We start from the raw sequence: 17,397 nt of genomic DNA on the forward strand, positions 1-17,397 counted from the left end.
ATGCCTATAAAATGAGCTAAAAGGCTTTTTTTGTGTGTGGCTAAAAAGAGTGGGAAAGTTATTCATTGAAAAATACCAATGGCCTCCATGGCTCACTGTGCTTGTTGTGTGGAGAAAAACATCAGTTACCTTTAAATCCCTCTCTGCAAACTTCTGGAACATGTTGGCATATGTGCGCTTGTCCTTTTCATGCTCCTCCCTGATTTTTTTCTGACATAGAAGCATCTGAAAAAGAGAAGTTGCAGTTCCCAGCTCATGAAATACAATAACATATTCTGTCAGTTTAGTCTAGTCCTTGATTAGCAATGTCCGAGAAATATTCATTTAGAAACATCTTTTAGCGTGACTTAGGAATGCACTAAAAGACAGAGTTATTTATAATATGTAATATACATTTACCGTAATTTCCGGACTATAAGCCGCTACTTTTCCCCCTCGTTCTGGTCCCTGCGGCTTATACAAGGGTGCGGCTTATTTGCGGCCTGTTCTTCTCCGACACCGACGAAGAGGATTTCGGTGGTTTTAGTACGCAGGAGGAAGACGATGACACAATGATTAAAGACTGACTTTTCATATACTGGTAGGCTGGTTATTTTGATAACGTACAGGCGAGCACTTTGTATTACTTTGCACCGTTGTATTATTTGTACTCTGCACGAATGCTGTTCGCCATGTCAAAGATGTGAAAGTTTGATTGAATGATTGAAAGATTTATTGTTAATAAATGGGACGCTTTGCGTTCCCAAACAGTCATCTCTGTCCCGACAATCCCCTCCGTGGTAGCAGGAACCCCTATATACTACGGTAATTACACATCAAAACCCTGCGGCTTATAGTCGGGTGCGGCTTATATATGGAGCAATCGGTATTTCCCCCTAAATTTAGCTGGTGCGGTTTATAGTCAGGTGCGGCTTATAGTCCGGAAATTACGGTAATAGTTAGTATTTAAAACAAAAACATAAATGTGTCTTTTAAAATAATGTTTTTATTAATTATTTTTGTAAATATTTGTCATTGAACCAAAGATATTTGTTTAATTTATTTAAAAAAATATTGGATATGGTATTTAAAAAAATGTACAGTACAGGCCAAAAGTTTGGACACCTTCTCATTCAATGTGTTTTCTTTATTTTCATGACTATTTACATTGTAGATTGTCACATCAAAACTATGAATGAACACATGTGGAGTTATGTACTTAACAAAGGTGAAATAATTGAAAACATGTTTTATATTGTAGTTTTTTTCAAAATAGCCACCCTTTGCTCTGATTACTGCTTTGCACACTCTTAGCATTCTCTCGATGAGCTTCAAGAGGTAGTCACCTGAAATGGTTTTCACTCACAGGTGTCATAGTTTTGATGCATTCAGTGACAAACAGTGGCCCCCGCCAGATCCTTAGATTTTTCTGTATGTGGCCCTTGACGGAAAAAGTCTGGACAACCCACTTTTAGGTGTTCTAAACTGAAAACCATACCTGGCCTTTTGCAGCTTTGTTGGAAGGATAGAGTTGAATAACACGCTGGAAGTCGTCTTTGGCCTTGTCAAACTCCTTCATACCAATCAGTGCTTCACCCCTCCGGAACACCGCCTTCTCATTAGACTCCTCCAACTCCAGGGCCTACAATTACCACAAGTTTAGCTAGTTAAACAACCATTGCATTGTCATGTTCTGCTCTTGAAGGTTCTCCTGTACGGTCAGTGTTCGCATTCTGAAGTTTTGTGTTACAATGCACTACCATAAATGATCTACTGTACAGAATAGAGTAAGTACGTCACTTTCATTCTTTTAAATAGCTGTTTTGCTCTACATTATGTCTCCAAAGCATAAGACAGTGCTAAAAGGAAAAGGAAAACATGTGAAATTGGGTAGCGTAAAATGACTAGAAAGTGGAGAAAAGACAATCAACATTAGGTGCCTAAAGGTGTCATTATTGAGACTAGTTCCTCCCAATCTGTCTCTCTGTCCCTTGCAATGACCCTTCCAGATTACAAGCAAACAACACAAAATAAAGAGTTATTATCCTTTCATTTAATATTTGTATACACTACCGTTCAAAAGTTTGGGGTCACCCAAACAATTTTGTGGAATGTCGAGTTTCAGATGAAAGTTCTCTTTTTCTGGCCATTTTGAGCGTTTAATTGACCCCACAAATGTGATGCTCCAGAAACTCAATCTGCTCAAAGGAAGGTCAGTTTTGCAGCTTCTGTAACGAGCTAAACTGTTTTCAGATGTGTGAACATGATTGCACAAGGGTTTTCTAATCATCAATTAGTCTTCTGAGCCAATGAGCAAACACATTGTACCATTAGAACACTGGAGTGATAGTTTCTGGAAATGGGCCTCTATACACCTATGTAGATATTGCACCAAAAAACAGACATTTGCAGATAGAATAGTAATTTACCACATTAGCAATGTATAGAGTGTATTTCTTTAAAGTTAAGACTAGTTTAAAGTTATCTTCATTGAAAAGTACAGTGCTTTTCCTTCAAAAATAAGGATATTTCAATGTGACCCCAAACTTTTGAACGGTAGTGTATGTCCTACATATGTTCTGTATGCAGTGCAAGTGACTTGGATCTTATTTAGGTAAAAGTTCTGATTTACACTAAGGCCTCGTTCACACCGCAGGTCATTCCCCTTTTTTTGCCTATTTGCGACCTGTATATCGGATTTGTTCATGCCAGTGAGAACAGTACAATTACGGATTTTTCATATCCGACCGAGGCCTCTTTCGTATGCGGACATAAACTGGTTATGTACGCGATGCGTCCCCCCGCGCTCTTCCGACCAAAAAGTCATCAAAAAGCAGCAAGCGTTATATTTACAGTATTTACCAAAATAGATGGTTACAAAATAATTAGTTGACAACATAGCACAAATCAGGTGAAAATAATGTTTTGGGAACTCCCATGAATGTTCCACCACTCTTGTCTACAACTGCCCACCCACAGAGGCGCTCTTCAAGCAGACATTGAAGCAAAATACCTCAAAACTGCCAATTCAGGGACAGACTATACTTGCCCTCTTCTTTCTTAATCTGCTACGCGCAATAATTCGGTCCAGAAAATGTTGATTTTGTTTGCACAAAATCATTGAAATGCGCCAGTACTGAGACCGACTAGAGTTAAAGCCATGTTTACGTCTGTCAACACCGCAGTGCGTGCGACGACATGAAAGCATGTACGCATACAGGTCAGGTTGCATTTACATTAAAAATCAAATGTTTTTTGTAACGTGAACGGCCACATAAGGAGATCGGATTTGACAAAAACATCCGACCCTGCAGTGTGAACATAGCCTAAAACTGATATTACAACGCCATCATAGGTACAAAACTTTAGTGTAGACGGAGGAACTCCTGTTGTTGAGACATGTCAAGTGTCTTGCCTTGTCACAGTTCTCCAGAGCAAGGCTGTGCTCTTTGAGTTTAAGGTAGCACATGGCCAAGTTCAAATGAGCAGCCAGCCGCAAAGATTTAGCCTTCTTGTCGTCCTCTTCAGACAAAGACGATTCGTTCTCAAGCCACGACACAATCCTTTTGTACTGTACGGACGCTTGCTTGAACTTCCCCTCCTGGAGAAAAAAAGGAAAGCAGTATTTCACACAACAAGTTCAATGTTTGTTGGAGCAGTGTAGTTTGTAAACATACCTTAAAATACAGTGTGCCTTTCTCTTTAACAACACCACTCTGCTCTAACTTCTCTGAGGGATTCATCTCCCACGATTCTTTTGCCTTTTCGAAGGCTTTCAGCTTGATCTTGTACTGCAACATTGCTCCGCCAGGGACGTTATACTTGGCATTTCCAGCATTCCCAAAACCATACCTGTAAGAAATACCTGAGTTAAATAACTTGACCTAACCCAGGGTTTCCCACGGATGGCAAACATACCTGTGGTGGAGGGGGCGTGGCTAGGGGTGTGACATCTGCATATCATTTGCATAAACTGCAATGATGCATACAGTATATTTTCTTTAAAAAGGTTATAAAAATGTTATAGATACATTTAAAAACAAATCTGTGTTATTTAGTATTGTTATATATGTTTTCTTATATAGTTTTGCTTTGTACAATATACTTTGTTGAGAATTGTTCAAGTTTCGAGACTTTTCCAATCCTTTTCGCAACTTTTCTTTACTAAAAATGACCAGCAAATCATCTAGCATATTTTTCTGGTATTATTGGTGACTGTATTAGAGTTTATAATCATGTATACATTACATTAATTTGTTTTCACGTAAAAAAACCCTTATTTTTTAAAAAGGTGTGGCGGCTTTTAATTTGCCAAAATCAATTACGTGGAGGTAAAACTCTGCTAACCTGTTGCAGATCAATATAAAGCTCCTAAACATTGAACATTGGAGTTTACTTGGGTTTGATGTGAAAGATGGCTTCTTCTCCCTGCTCCATAGCTTTGATGGCTTTGTCCACTCCAGTCGGTAATCCCAAGCTTTCGCCATCCCCGAGCTCAAACATAAGTTCTCTCTCATCGAAAACACGTCCTTCACAGGTGCCCTCCACGGTCACTGAGTGGAGAAGCAAAATTCCCCAGTTACTCTTCAGGGTCTCTGCACATTTTTTCAAGATTACATTTAAAGACAACTAAATGAAAAAGAGACTATATTTCGCGAAATAATGACAAATAACTTTTAACTAATTTATGTAATAGGTTTAACTTAGTACAAATGCACACATTTAGGGATCAACACAGTGCAATGATCAATGGCTTGACACAATATATTAACTAAAAGTTGGGCCTGCAGTTGCCACCTGCACCTAAATGACTTTACATTCCAATGGTGTCAATGGAAAAATGGTACCAACAAAGTGTATAACAAGATAATAGAAGTGAAATACCGGGCATTGATTGGTTCAGGCAAAATAAAGTATTTATTTAATAACCAAATACTGGTTTATTTACCAGCAGAGGTAGCTATGATTGATGTATGACATGTTGGCTATATTTAGCTCATTAATTTGTCTGTTTTGTGGCTGTAACACCCATGTCACAAAGAAAAGGTGCACAGACATGTCCTATTTTCTGTAATCCAAAAAGGTTATCCAAGGTCTTCAAAAAATTATGCAATTTTGTTATTCTTATAGCCAGACCTGTGTTAATTTCCGCACTATAAGAATAACAAAATCGCATGTCTTATTTTCTATTGTCTTTAAATCTACTTCAAAATATATTTTTAATATTGTTTCCGAAAAAATTGCATGACCTGGAAGTCACCTAGAACCTGCATTGATTTTGTTGTGCAACAGACGTTTTTTTTGGGGGGGGGATCTAACTGTTGCCAGTGATTTTTTCCATGACAGAAACGAGTTACCACCGGTTGACTTTCAAGAAGTACATGCAGTGGTGAAACCAAGAAGCCAGCAGGGCCTAACATCAATTAGTGAGGCACATAAGTGCCTCACTAATTACTAATTACTAATCCGTCTAGTTTAGTGACTGCTTTTTCTGTTACGCCCGGGAGTCGAACCTGAGTCGTTAGGCATGAAAGACGAGCGTGCTAGCTACTGACTTAAAATCCCAAGCACTGCTCTTGAGTTTGCAGGGAGTGAGGTTTACCAATGTACACATGGCCCAGCCACACTGGCTGGCCTGTGTTACATTTACATTGTTAAATGGTCAGTTCATCTCCTGACTATCGGCATTCTCCTAAAACAAAAATGTCTATTGAGTAAGACACTGGTTCTTAGGAAGTTAATACTTGAAAGACACTAAACTGAACTAGGGCTGCAACTAACGATTAATTTGATAATCGATTAATCTGTCGATTATTACTTCGATTAATAATCGGATACAAGAGACAAACTACATTTCTATCCTTTCCAGTATTATATTGAAAAAAAACCAGCATACTGGCACCATACTTATTATGATTATTGTTTCTCAGCTGTTTGTACATAAATAAAAATAAATTACTAAAAAAAATTTAAAAAAATTGCCTATGCGCATAGCATAGATCCAACGAATCGATGACTAAATTAATCGGCAACTATTTTTATAATCGATTAGTTGTTGCAGCCCTAAACTGAACATTAACATTTTCCAGTTCTTACACTGAATGTTTACATTGACAGTTTAAAAGACACTCACCTAAAAGTTTAATGGGTTACTTGAAACACTCAATGTTCCTGCATTATTATTATTTGCACTTGAAAGTAATAAATCTGATTAGAACATTTGAGCATTATGCTTGTGTTTAATTACAGTAAGTGTGTTTATCCTTAATTTGACCCACTTTGGTCTTTATTTTTTTGACAATGCTACAATGATACTGTACCATTGCTTTAACCCTAGGCTGCCCACTAGACAGCATTGAGGAGGTGGCTGACAGAAGAATGCTGACCAAGATGACATCCATCATGTCCAATCCCTCTCACCCCAGTAGTTTCTTCAGCATTAGACTGTTACATCCACAGTGCAAGAAAGAGCGCTACTGCAGGTCCTTTCTACCCACAAACATAAGACTGAAGGAGACACTGCATTAACAAGTCCCCAAAGTCAACGCTGTATAATAATATTACTTTATAAAACTACTGTCGTTGTAGTACATTCTACTGTATTGATTTTGTAACAGTATTTATCTAAAAGTTTGTTTTTCTGTTAAGGCATTTTACATGTTAAAATGGTGATGTTTTGGGAGGGCCCAGCGTGGATTCAATTGATTTTGATTCATTTACTGTAAATGGGTGGGGCTGCTTTGATATACAAGTGTTCTGAGTTACGAGCTTAGTCGTGGAACGAATCAGTCCCGTGAGTTAAGGTACTGCTGTTATATAATGAGCAAGTCTTTCGAACGTCTCTTTGAGATGAGTGACGAATGACAAGATGAACATCATGTGTGTGTGTTTGGCGGCGTTCAGAGTCGACGGGGATAACCAGGAAACGGTGGTGGAGAAAGCAAAAAACTACCTACCACATAAACAGAAAAGCCAACCCAATTAAAGACCTACAGGTTCAAAAACAAGCACCTGACTCATAAAATTTGCATGTGACTTAAAAAAAAAAAAAAAAAAGCCCCAAGTCGCCAATAATAGCTTTTAAACTGTATATTTCAATTTATATTATGATATTAAAATGTACATCATTTTAGGCAAATAATCATTATTTTCACAGTAGAATTACAATATCAGATTTGTTACCTTCAACAGAGGATCCTTCACTAGGCTTGGCGTAGCCCTGCCCTCTGGTGAGAATATGACGGATGATTCCACCGTCCTCGTCTTCAGTTAAGTCTTCTCCACGGAATTCAAGAAGTTCCATCTGCAGGTTTGGATATAATCGATAAATTGATCTTTAAGGCCGCACTCAAAAAGGCCACTTGAGCGCAATTCCCCCACCCTTCCCTGACCCCCGCTGACACTGCATTTGAGTCATGGCCAGTTTAATTGTGCCATCATTTCTATACTGCTGCAATTTTTGTGAATTTGTCAAGTATTTTCAGTCTTATTTGGAGTCGTTGTAAATCTATACCTCGTTCAAAGTTGTCATAATTACCTACCTGAGCAGTGACGGCACGGATTTAAGGACTCAAGCATAAAACACAAACGTGGCCTCACCATGTTTCATCCCAGCAGGAGACCACTCCATGAAGTTCTTAAAACCTGAGATGGTTCACATGGCTCTAACATGCCAGAGTTGTACTTTGGCACTAGACCATGTACACAAGTAGAGCTGTTTAAAAGTCTATTCTCTTGAGTGTAGTGTGCCCAGGCACGGTTACTCCCTATTGGGAGTAAGTCCGAAGAATTCTGTCTATTGCCTGGAATTGTTGATTAATTGTGTCCTGGAAGCAATACAAGCAAAGTAGAGTGCACCACTTGGCTGCATCCAGCAGAGGAGCTGTTGCACTAGTCTTAATTAATTTGCTGTCTAAAGAAATACAACATGGCGTCAGCTATGAAAAATGAGCCACCATTAATGCTACGACCAATCTGGGCAAGATTACTGCTTGGAAAAAGGAGTTCCGAACATTAAGAGAGACATCCTATTCTTAAATAACAGTCAAATATTTGTTGTATCAGTTTCCGCCCTTGTAGCTGATCAAAGACATCAAGTCCAAATAAACTTATACAATAATTTGTGTATGTTCTTATGTCTTTCGGCTTTTAACACAGCGAGTGAATCGCGCGTTTGATTTGGTTTGATTTTTATGCAAGATTCCTTTCCTTCTTTTCCGTGTTTTGTCACAAGACATTTCCAACAGCTGGGTGTTGGAATCGAACCTGCGCCATATGTGCAAAAGGCAGCAGCATGTACCGTTACACCACCATGGAAAACATATACAATAAAAACAGTGAATACGATTACATGATTAAGAGCTATACATTTTTAATGATTGATTTTAACCATAAGTTATACATTATATATCAGTGTTTCCCACACATTCATTTATTTGTGGCTGCCCGCCACGAAAGAATTAAGGGTCCTGTCCAGCTTCTCAGGCAAATCATATAGTTGATGCAGATGCCCATATCGGCTGTTCAGATTTACTTTACAAAAGAGAAGTGTAGGATCAAGATTTTTGGAGCGCTTTGTTCAGTGGATCAGATGTTTGATGAAGCTTTGTGTCTATCTACCACCACTATTGTTTTCTGTTTATTTGTTACTGACTGTGGCAGGACACCTGTGCCTCTGTTTCACTTTGTTGCTGGTAAATAATATGGTTGTAGTAGTAGGCTAAAGTTAAATTATTTAGTATGCACTAATTAAAGGGGCAGAGCTTTAAGACACATTTTAGCTTCTATATTTTTATAAGATATATTTTTTGTAAGAACCACAATTGATAAATATATTTCACTGAATAACTTATTGTTCAAATCTGTATATAAATATGTACATAAAGTGTGGTAATTATATTGTAAAATGGATGGATGGATGGACGTTTAAAACAAAACTGTTATTATTAATTAGTAAGTATACATTTTTTGAGCCTTTTTAGAGAAAATCATATCATTGTAGTAAATTATGCAAATTACTCAATGATGTCATGGTGACCACGCCCATAGCCACACCTCCACCGCCACAGGTATCTTGGCAGTTTATGGGAAACACTGTATATATTAGATTATATTAACAATTTGAGTCAGACAATGATCATTATGAGAACTCCAGGCAAGTCAGACTTACCTCAAAAACAAGCGTAGCATTGGGGGGTATTTTAGGTGGGGAGCCTGCTACGCCATATGCATATTCTGGTTTACAGGTGAGTTGGCAGAGCTCCCCTTTTTTCATAGTAGCCACACCAATGTCCCATGCCTTTATGACTTGACCTACACACACACACACACACACGCGCACGCACACACAGACAGAAAGAAAGAAAGAAATACACCCACAAGCGAGAGGGACAGAGTGAGAAGATGGAAGTGAAAATAAAACAATTTGCTGCCCCGCATGAAGGGTGGATGTTGACGTCTCCGTGAGATAGGAGCTAACCTTTGCCCAACTCGAAAGAGAACGGATCTTTTCGGTTTTTACTGGAGTCAAACTCAGTACCATCCAGGAGAGTGCCCACATAGTGCAAAGACACCTTGTCGCCGGTCATTGGCAGCTCGGTGGCTGTTCCTTCCCTTTTGATCAGCTGAAAACACAACATGGTGAGAGGAGAGGTTCAACTCATGGTAAAAAACAATGCAGGAATGTGTTTTGCATTTAATATTATTGTTATTTATATGTCATTTCTTATTATTCCTTTCACGAAAATGCATTAATACAAGCCACATACAGTTCACACTTTCATTGTTTTTTTTTTGTTTCTTATACATTTCCATGATCAGAAAGGAGCAAATGGAAGAATAATATTATATTTATCTGCCCCCTTTCTTTATTTTAGATGACTTTATCACTGTTCCCTCCACCAACACCCGAACTCCAACATACTTTTTATTTTTTGTTAAAGCATTTTCACAATGACATGTCCAATCAAAACCAAAAATCAGTTTGATATAATGCCAATTGTCTCCTTTTGTAACTCTTTTTAAATTCAAAAATATTCTTGCAACTTTTAAGTCTTTCTTTAGAGAATTCCATGCTTTCACACCAGCAACAGACAAGCACATTTCTTTCAAATTTGTTCCACTCTTGGATGTTTAAAATCATACGGCCTTCTGTGATTCTCATCTTCAGACGTGAACACGAATAACGTTTGCAAGTCCTTCGGAAGAACTTTATTTCTAGCTTTGAACATCACTAATAGAGTATGCAATTCTACAATGTCTTTCAGTTTTAATAATCCTGACCTAATGAAGAGGGGATTTGTGTGGTCTCTATATCCTACTTTAAAAATAATATGAATTGCTCTTTTCTGTAAAAGAAATAAAGGCATTATGTTGCTGTGATATGTATTTCCCCATATTTCTGCACAATAACTGAAATAAGGTAGAATAATCGAGCAATATAACATTCTCATTGTATTATACAGGGAAATTCGGTAACTGTATTTAACCTTGTTCAAAATAAATAAGCTTTTAGATACCGTATTTTTTACATGCAATATATGAGCTTTAAATGATAAATGATAAATGGGTTATACTTGTATAGCGCTTTTCTACCTTCAAGGTACTCAAAGCGCTTTGACAGTATTTCCACATTTACCCATTCACACACACATTCACACACTGATGGCGGGAGCTGCCATGCAAGGCGCTAACCAGCAGCCATCAGAGGCAAAGGGTGAAGTGTCTTGCCCAAGGACACAACGGACGTGACTAGGAAGGTAGAAGGTGGGAATTGAACCCCAGTAACCAGCAACACTCAGATTGCTGGCACAGCCACTCTACCAACTTCGCCACGCCGTCCCACGCTTTCCATGTCAACTTTTCATCTAGGATGACCTTTTAGACACCTTCTCAATTTTCACATTGAGTTTGAGTTTATTTGGAACATGCATGCATACAACATGATACATCACAATTTCCAGTTTCTCTTTTCAACATATTCGAAAAGGAGTAGGAAGAAGCAGAGCTGATTTAATCCTACCCCTTTTCCCTTACATAACAGTTGCTAAAACTTGTGTTCACTTCCTGTTCTCAATTTATTCACAATATACTCCATAAGTAATAACAATAAAAAAAATACAATAGGGTCCTCTGTCCCAAAGGGACATTCGGTCCCTAATAAATAAATACTAATTGGTGAAGTAAGTTAAATTTCATATCGTAAAGGGGAGTAAGATTATCTTGAAAATGAATGGATGGATGAGATAAATTCAGAATGTTTATCATGGTTCTTCTTCTTTGTACTTTGTAAACACTTTAAGTGTTTCATATTAGTACATTGTTTGATTGCTTTGCTTAATCCATCCCATCATTTAATTCCACATACTGATATACTGAAGGTCTTAAGTTAAAGTTAAAGTACCAATGATTGTCACACACACTAGGTGTGGTGAAATTTGTCCTCTGCATTTGACCCATCCCCTTGTTCACCCCCTGGGAGGTGAGGGGAGCAGTGGGCAGCAGTGGTGCCGCGCCTGGGAATCATTTTGGTGATTTAACCCCCAATTCCAACCCTTGATGCTGAGTGCCAAGCAGGGAGGTAATGGGTCCCATTTTTTTATAGTCTTTGGTATGACTCGGCCAGGGTTTGAACTCACAACCTACCGATCTCAGGGCGGACACTCTAACCACTAGGCCTTAAGTGTTGTACATGCGTACAAATGTTTTAAACTTCGTTTTTCTCTAAGATTACATTTCTCCTCTTTTGTTGAGAAGAATTGTTGTATATTCTTGGCTAGCAGGTTATAGTATGCTTTGTGTATCATTTTACCGGTTCGCAAATTCACTATGTTGTGGAATTTTCAGTATTATTGATGCAATAAATAAAGGGTTTGTATGTTCTTTATATCCAACATGATGTATTATTATAACTGATCTTTTTTGTAACACCGTTAATGAATGAAGTGTACTTTTGTAGTTATTTCCCATATTTCTACACAATAACTCAGATATGGTAACACTAGCAAGCAGTAGAGAATATGAAGTGATTTTTGGTCTAGAACAGGGGTCGGCAACCCAAAATGTTGAAAGAGCCATATTGGACCAAAAATACAAAAACAAATCTGTCTGGAGCCGCAAAAAATTAAAAGCCATATTACATGTGTCATGAGATATAAATTTAATTAAGAGGACTTAAAGGAAACTAAATTACCTCAAATATACCTACAAATGAGGCATGATGATGCAATATGTACATATCGCTAGCCTAAATAGCATGTTAGCATCGATTAGCTTGCAGTCATGCAGTGACCAAATATGTCTGATTAGCACTCCACACAAGTCAATAACATCAACAAAACTCACCTTTGTGCACTCATGCACAACGTTAAAAGTGTGGTGGACAAAATTAGACAGAAAAATTGGCATAAAACACGTCCTATAAAGTCGGAGAAAGTTATACATGTAAACAAACAATACGGTGAGTTCAAGGACCGCCAAAATAAGTAGGACAAAACGGCGCTCACCAAATACTCGAATCAGTGAAGCATGTTTAATATAAACAGTGTGATTTATAACATTTAGGGAGGTTTGTGTCATGTTTGTCCTCCTACAGAAACCATACTAAAACAAAAAAAATATTTTTTTCCCCTCATCTTTTTCCATTCTTCATACATTTTTGAAAAATCTCCAGAGAGCCACTAGGGCGGCGCTAAAGAGCCGCATGCGGCTCTAGAGCCGCGGGTTGCCGACCCCCGGTCTAGAACATCCATCCATTTTCTACCGCTTATTCCCTTCGGTGTGCGGGGGTGCTGGAGCCTATCTCAGCTGCACATGGGCGGAAGGCGGGGTACACCCTGGACAAGTCGCCACCTCATCACAGGGCCAACACAGTTAGACAGACAACATTCACACTCACACACTAGGGCCAATTTAGTGTTGCCAATCAACCTATCCCCAGGTGCATGTCTTTGGAGGTGGGAGGAAGCCGGAGTACCCGGAGGGAACCCATGCAGCCACGGGGAGGACATGCAAATTCCATACAGAAAGACCCAGAGCGCAGGATCGAACCCAGGACCTTCGTATTGAGGCAGACGCACTAACCCCTCTTCCACCGTGCTGCCCCAGTCTAAAACATCCATCTATCCATTTTCTACCGCTTGTCCCTTTTGGGGTCGCGGGGGGTGCTGGAGCCTATCTCAGCTGCATTCTGGTGGAAGGCGGGGTACACCCTGGACAAGTCGCCACCTCATCACAGGGCCAACACAGAGACAACATTCACACTCACATTCACACACTAGGGCCAATTTAGTGTTGCCAATCAACCTATCCCCAGGTGCATGTCTTTGGAGGTGGGAGGAAGCCGGAGTACCCGGAGGGAACCCACGCAGACACAGGGAGGACATGCAAACTCCACACAGAAAGATCCCGAGCGCAGGATCGAACCCAATACCTTCGTATTGAGGCAGACGCACCAACCCCTCTGACACCGTGCTGCCCCGGTCTAGAACATGTTTTGCTTTATTCATTATTGATGTGTTTCTTGCTACTTTATGTTTTGTTTTTTTACATGACATTTCCAGTTCAATTTATCATCAATCATTATACCTAGAAATGTCGTTGTATTTACTCTTTCAATTTCTATTCCGTCTATTTGTATTTGTGTTTTACTTTCTCTTCTACTGTTACCAAATAGCATTATTTTAGTCTTACTGTTTATGGATAAACCAACTTCTACCTTTCTTTTATTCCTGATCTTAAGTCCCATCTTAAAACTCATTTGTATACTCTAGTCTAGGGTTGGATATCGATTGGAACCGGGACTAACTTTCCGATTCTCACGGAATCGTTCAAAAGTTTAAATTTCGATTCCTATTTTCGATGCTGTCACGCCAATTTAGTCCGCCGACCGGAAAAAAATATGTCCGCCGAACCGGAAGAAGAAGCCGCTGAACACCAACGAAGAAGCGCCCACCCCCGGAAGTGTTAGCATAGCCGAGCGAGTCAGTCAAGCTCAAGCATGGATAGCGGGCGTCGGCGGTCGAAAGTGTGGCTTTACTTTACAAAAAAAATGAAATAACCGCGAAATAACAGAGCTCCATGTCCATCAAGAAACGAGTGGAGAGAGAGCTGCAGATGTACCAGGACGTTCCACCGATACTTATGTCTGACGACCCTGCTGCATGGTGGTGGTCCGGTGGAACCAACAAAAGACTTATCCTTTGCTGTCAGATCTAGCTTTCTACTATTTATGCGTTCAAGCTTCTTCCACACCCAGCGAACGTGTATTTTCCACAGCAGGAGACACTATCTGTCCAGAACGCTCACGCATCCTGCCTGAGAAGGCGGATATGGTCATTTTCCTAAACAAGAACTGTCTCTGATTTTATACTGTACCTGCTGCTAATCTGGACTGGGTTTTGCAAGTTGTTTCTTATTGTTTATTTGCTTTTCTGCACCAGGTTAGCCCATCAGTGGGAGCACGGTAACATGTTTAAGTACCTGCAGCATCATACACTTGTGTGTGTAAATGTGTTTTCATGAGGTTTCCTGCAGCATCATACACTTGTGTGTAAATGTGTTTTCATGAGGTTTCCTGCAGCATCATACACTTATGTGTAAATGTGTTTTCATGAGGTTTCCTGCAGCATCATACACTTGTGTGTAAATGTGTTTTCATGAGGTTTCCTGCAGCATCATACACTTGTGTGTAAATGTGTTTTCATGAGGTTTCCTGCAGCATCATACACTTGTGTGTAAATGTGTTTTCATGAGGTTTCCTGCAGCGTCATACACTTGTGTGTGTAAAAGTGTTTTCATGAGGTTTCCTGCAGCATCATACACTTGTGTGTGTAAAAGTGTTTTCATGAGGTTTTCAAAAATAAAGCTCTCTTGAGGAAAGTGTACCCCTGGAAAAATGTATTCATAATTTATAATATTTATATTCAAGTTCATAGATTTGATATTTATATTCTAGTTGAAAACAGCCCTGTGAGGAATTTATAGTAAAGTTCATAAAAAGTTAATAGAATTAAAATTGATGGAGAATGTCAGACTATTTCATTCAGAAAGACTGTAGGTTAGTTAGCTCATTTAAAATATCCTAAACTTTTTTTTGACCCTGCCTCTTAAAAGAATCGGAATTGAGAATAGTCAGGAATCGGAATCGAAACAAAGAATCGGAATCGGAATCAGAATCGTTCGAATTCAAACGATACCCAACCCTACTCTAGTCTTTAAATAGACCCCCCTTTTAGACCAGTTGATCTGCAGTTTCTTTTCTGCTCTGCCCCCCTCTCCTTCGTGGAGGGGGGGGCACAGGTTTGGTGGCCACGGATGAAGCGCTGGCTGTCCAAAGTCGGGACCCAGGGTGGACCACTCGTCTGTGCATCGGTTGGGGACGTCTCTGCACTGCTGACCTGTCTCCGCTCAAGATGATCTCCTGCTGTCCCCACTATGGACTGGACTGTCACTATTATGTTAGATCCACTATGGACTGGACTGTCACTATTATGTTAGATCTACTATGGACTGGACTCTCACTATTATGTTAGATCCACTATGGACTGGACTCTCACTATTATGTTAGATCCACTATGGACTGGACTCTCACACTATTATGTTAGATCCACTATGGACTGAACTCTCACACTATTGTGTTAGATCCACTATGGACTGGACTCTCACAATATTATGCTAGATCCACTATGGACTGCACTCTCACACTATTATGTTAGGTCCACTATGGTAGTCCATAGTGGACCTAACACAATATTGTATGACTCTCACACTATTATGTTAGATCCACTATGGACTAGACTCTCACAATATTATGCTAGATCCACTCGGCGTCCATTGCACCGGTCGCCCAGGGGGGGGCCCCACATCTGCGGTCCCCTTCAAGGTTTCTCATTGTTATCCCATTGGGTTGAGTTTTTCCTTGCCCTGATGTGGGATCTGAGCCGAGGATGTCGTTGTGGCTTGTGCAGCCCTTTGAGACACTCGTGATTTAGGGCTATATAAGTAAAGATTGATTGATTGATTGAATACCATAAATTGAGTCTCTTCCAAATATGTATATATTCTGCCTACTTCTCAATAACGAGGTAAGATTTTAAAGTTCCTGCAGCATCATACACTTAACCCCCCCCCTAGAGGGGGGGGTTACCCACATATGCGGTCCTCTCCAAGGTTTCTCATAGTCATTCACCGACGTCCCACTGGGGTGAGTTTTTCCTTGCCCGTATGTGGGCTCTGTACCGAGGATGTCGTTGTGGCTTGTACAGCCCTTTGAGACACTTGTGATTTAGGGCTATATAAATAAACATTGATTGATTGATTGATAAAGTGCTTAGGAAAAGTTAAACAATGAGAATGGTCTTGTTCGCATCCACACAATTAGTAAATACACGTTATTTATCAGCTAACCATTTGTTCTGTATATTGTACAGTATTTTGTATATTGTACAGGATTGCTGTTGGCCCTGTGATGAGATGGCGACTTGTCCATGGTGTACGCCGCCTTCTGCCCGAATGCAGCTGAGATAGGCTCCTGCACCTCCCCCCGCGACCCCAAAAAAGACAAGCGGTAGAAAATAGATGGATGGATGGATGCTTACTAATTTTATTGGATAATAGTCTGTTTATTTCAATTCTTGTTTAGCTTTATTACTTCTTGTGTAATAAATTTTTATCCCATATTTGTTTCCACTACCACACCTTAAATTGGAGTCCTTAATCACGTTATACGCAAATATAATGACAATAAAGTCCATTCTATTATATGTAGCTCATGTTAGCACGAGTGGCTAACGCACTAGCTAGCTTGATGAATGAAACACGTGAAACATTTCCAACGTACCTTCAAAACGCCCCCATCTTTCTTTGGCGTGATGTCTTCTCCCTCCATTTGGAGCCCGTGTTGCCTTTCGCCCGTTTGCTCCTCGGCAGTCATTGAAAATCGGAGGGGGGAAACTGCGCGTCTTGAGCCGACCTGGAACCACAAACCAGCGAGTAGCTAAAGCTGACTGCCAGTCACGTGACACCGACCAACTGACTTTGCTAACAACGCCACTTCAATAATAACACAAAGCTGCATTTACCCGAGAGTGCGCTCGCTAATATTCAACGAAATAGCGGCGCGCCGAAGGCGGTTGTGTAGCTTTTTTAATCGCCGCAGACAGCTAAAGTGCAAAGTCCACCGCACAATATACTGTACAGTCAACTGTCAAGCACTCAAACAAGCAAGGCAGAGAACTTTCCAGACATTTCTAGAAGGAAACACTAAGAGCGTTAAATAAAATATACCCTCACCTCTGAAATAGGCGGCGCTAAGATATCATAATACGCAGTGCTTGCATCCTTTAGTAACACAATTCGTCCGGATTCTGATCAATAATTGTATAATATTTAATTATATTCCACAAAATGCATAAAGTAAAA

At 39.7% G+C, this 17,397-nt stretch overlaps 1 protein-coding gene across 1 annotated transcript in view; it reads right to left on the reverse strand.

The window, feature by feature from the left end:
• fkbp4 (FKBP prolyl isomerase 4) overlaps positions 1-17,222 on the reverse strand; it is an 18,306-nt gene extending 1,084 nt beyond the window's left edge. Inside the window, exons 1-10 of the mRNA XM_062061218.1 lie at positions 17,058-17,222; positions 16,817-16,948; positions 9,458-9,602; positions 9,149-9,291; positions 7,162-7,282; positions 4,376-4,532; positions 3,657-3,831; positions 3,395-3,580; positions 1,478-1,621; positions 130-225 (exon numbers count right to left, since the gene is read on the reverse strand). Of these exons, the coding sequence (XP_061917202.1) occupies positions 130-225; positions 1,478-1,621; positions 3,395-3,580; positions 3,657-3,831; positions 4,376-4,532; positions 7,162-7,282; positions 9,149-9,291; positions 9,458-9,602; positions 16,817-16,909 (1,260 nt within the window). The 5' untranslated portion in view covers positions 16,910-16,948; positions 17,058-17,222. The remainder of the gene's footprint in view (positions 1-129; positions 226-1,477; positions 1,622-3,394; positions 3,581-3,656; positions 3,832-4,375; positions 4,533-7,161; positions 7,283-9,148; positions 9,292-9,457; positions 9,603-16,816; positions 16,949-17,057) is intronic.
• Between the last annotated feature and the right edge of the window lie 175 nt (positions 17,223-17,397).

Source organism: Entelurus aequoreus, linkage group LG10 (assembly GCF_033978785.1).
Source record: "Entelurus aequoreus isolate RoL-2023_Sb linkage group LG10, RoL_Eaeq_v1.1, whole genome shotgun sequence".
Taxonomy (NCBI): Eukaryota; Metazoa; Chordata; class Actinopteri; order Syngnathiformes; family Syngnathidae; genus Entelurus; species Entelurus aequoreus.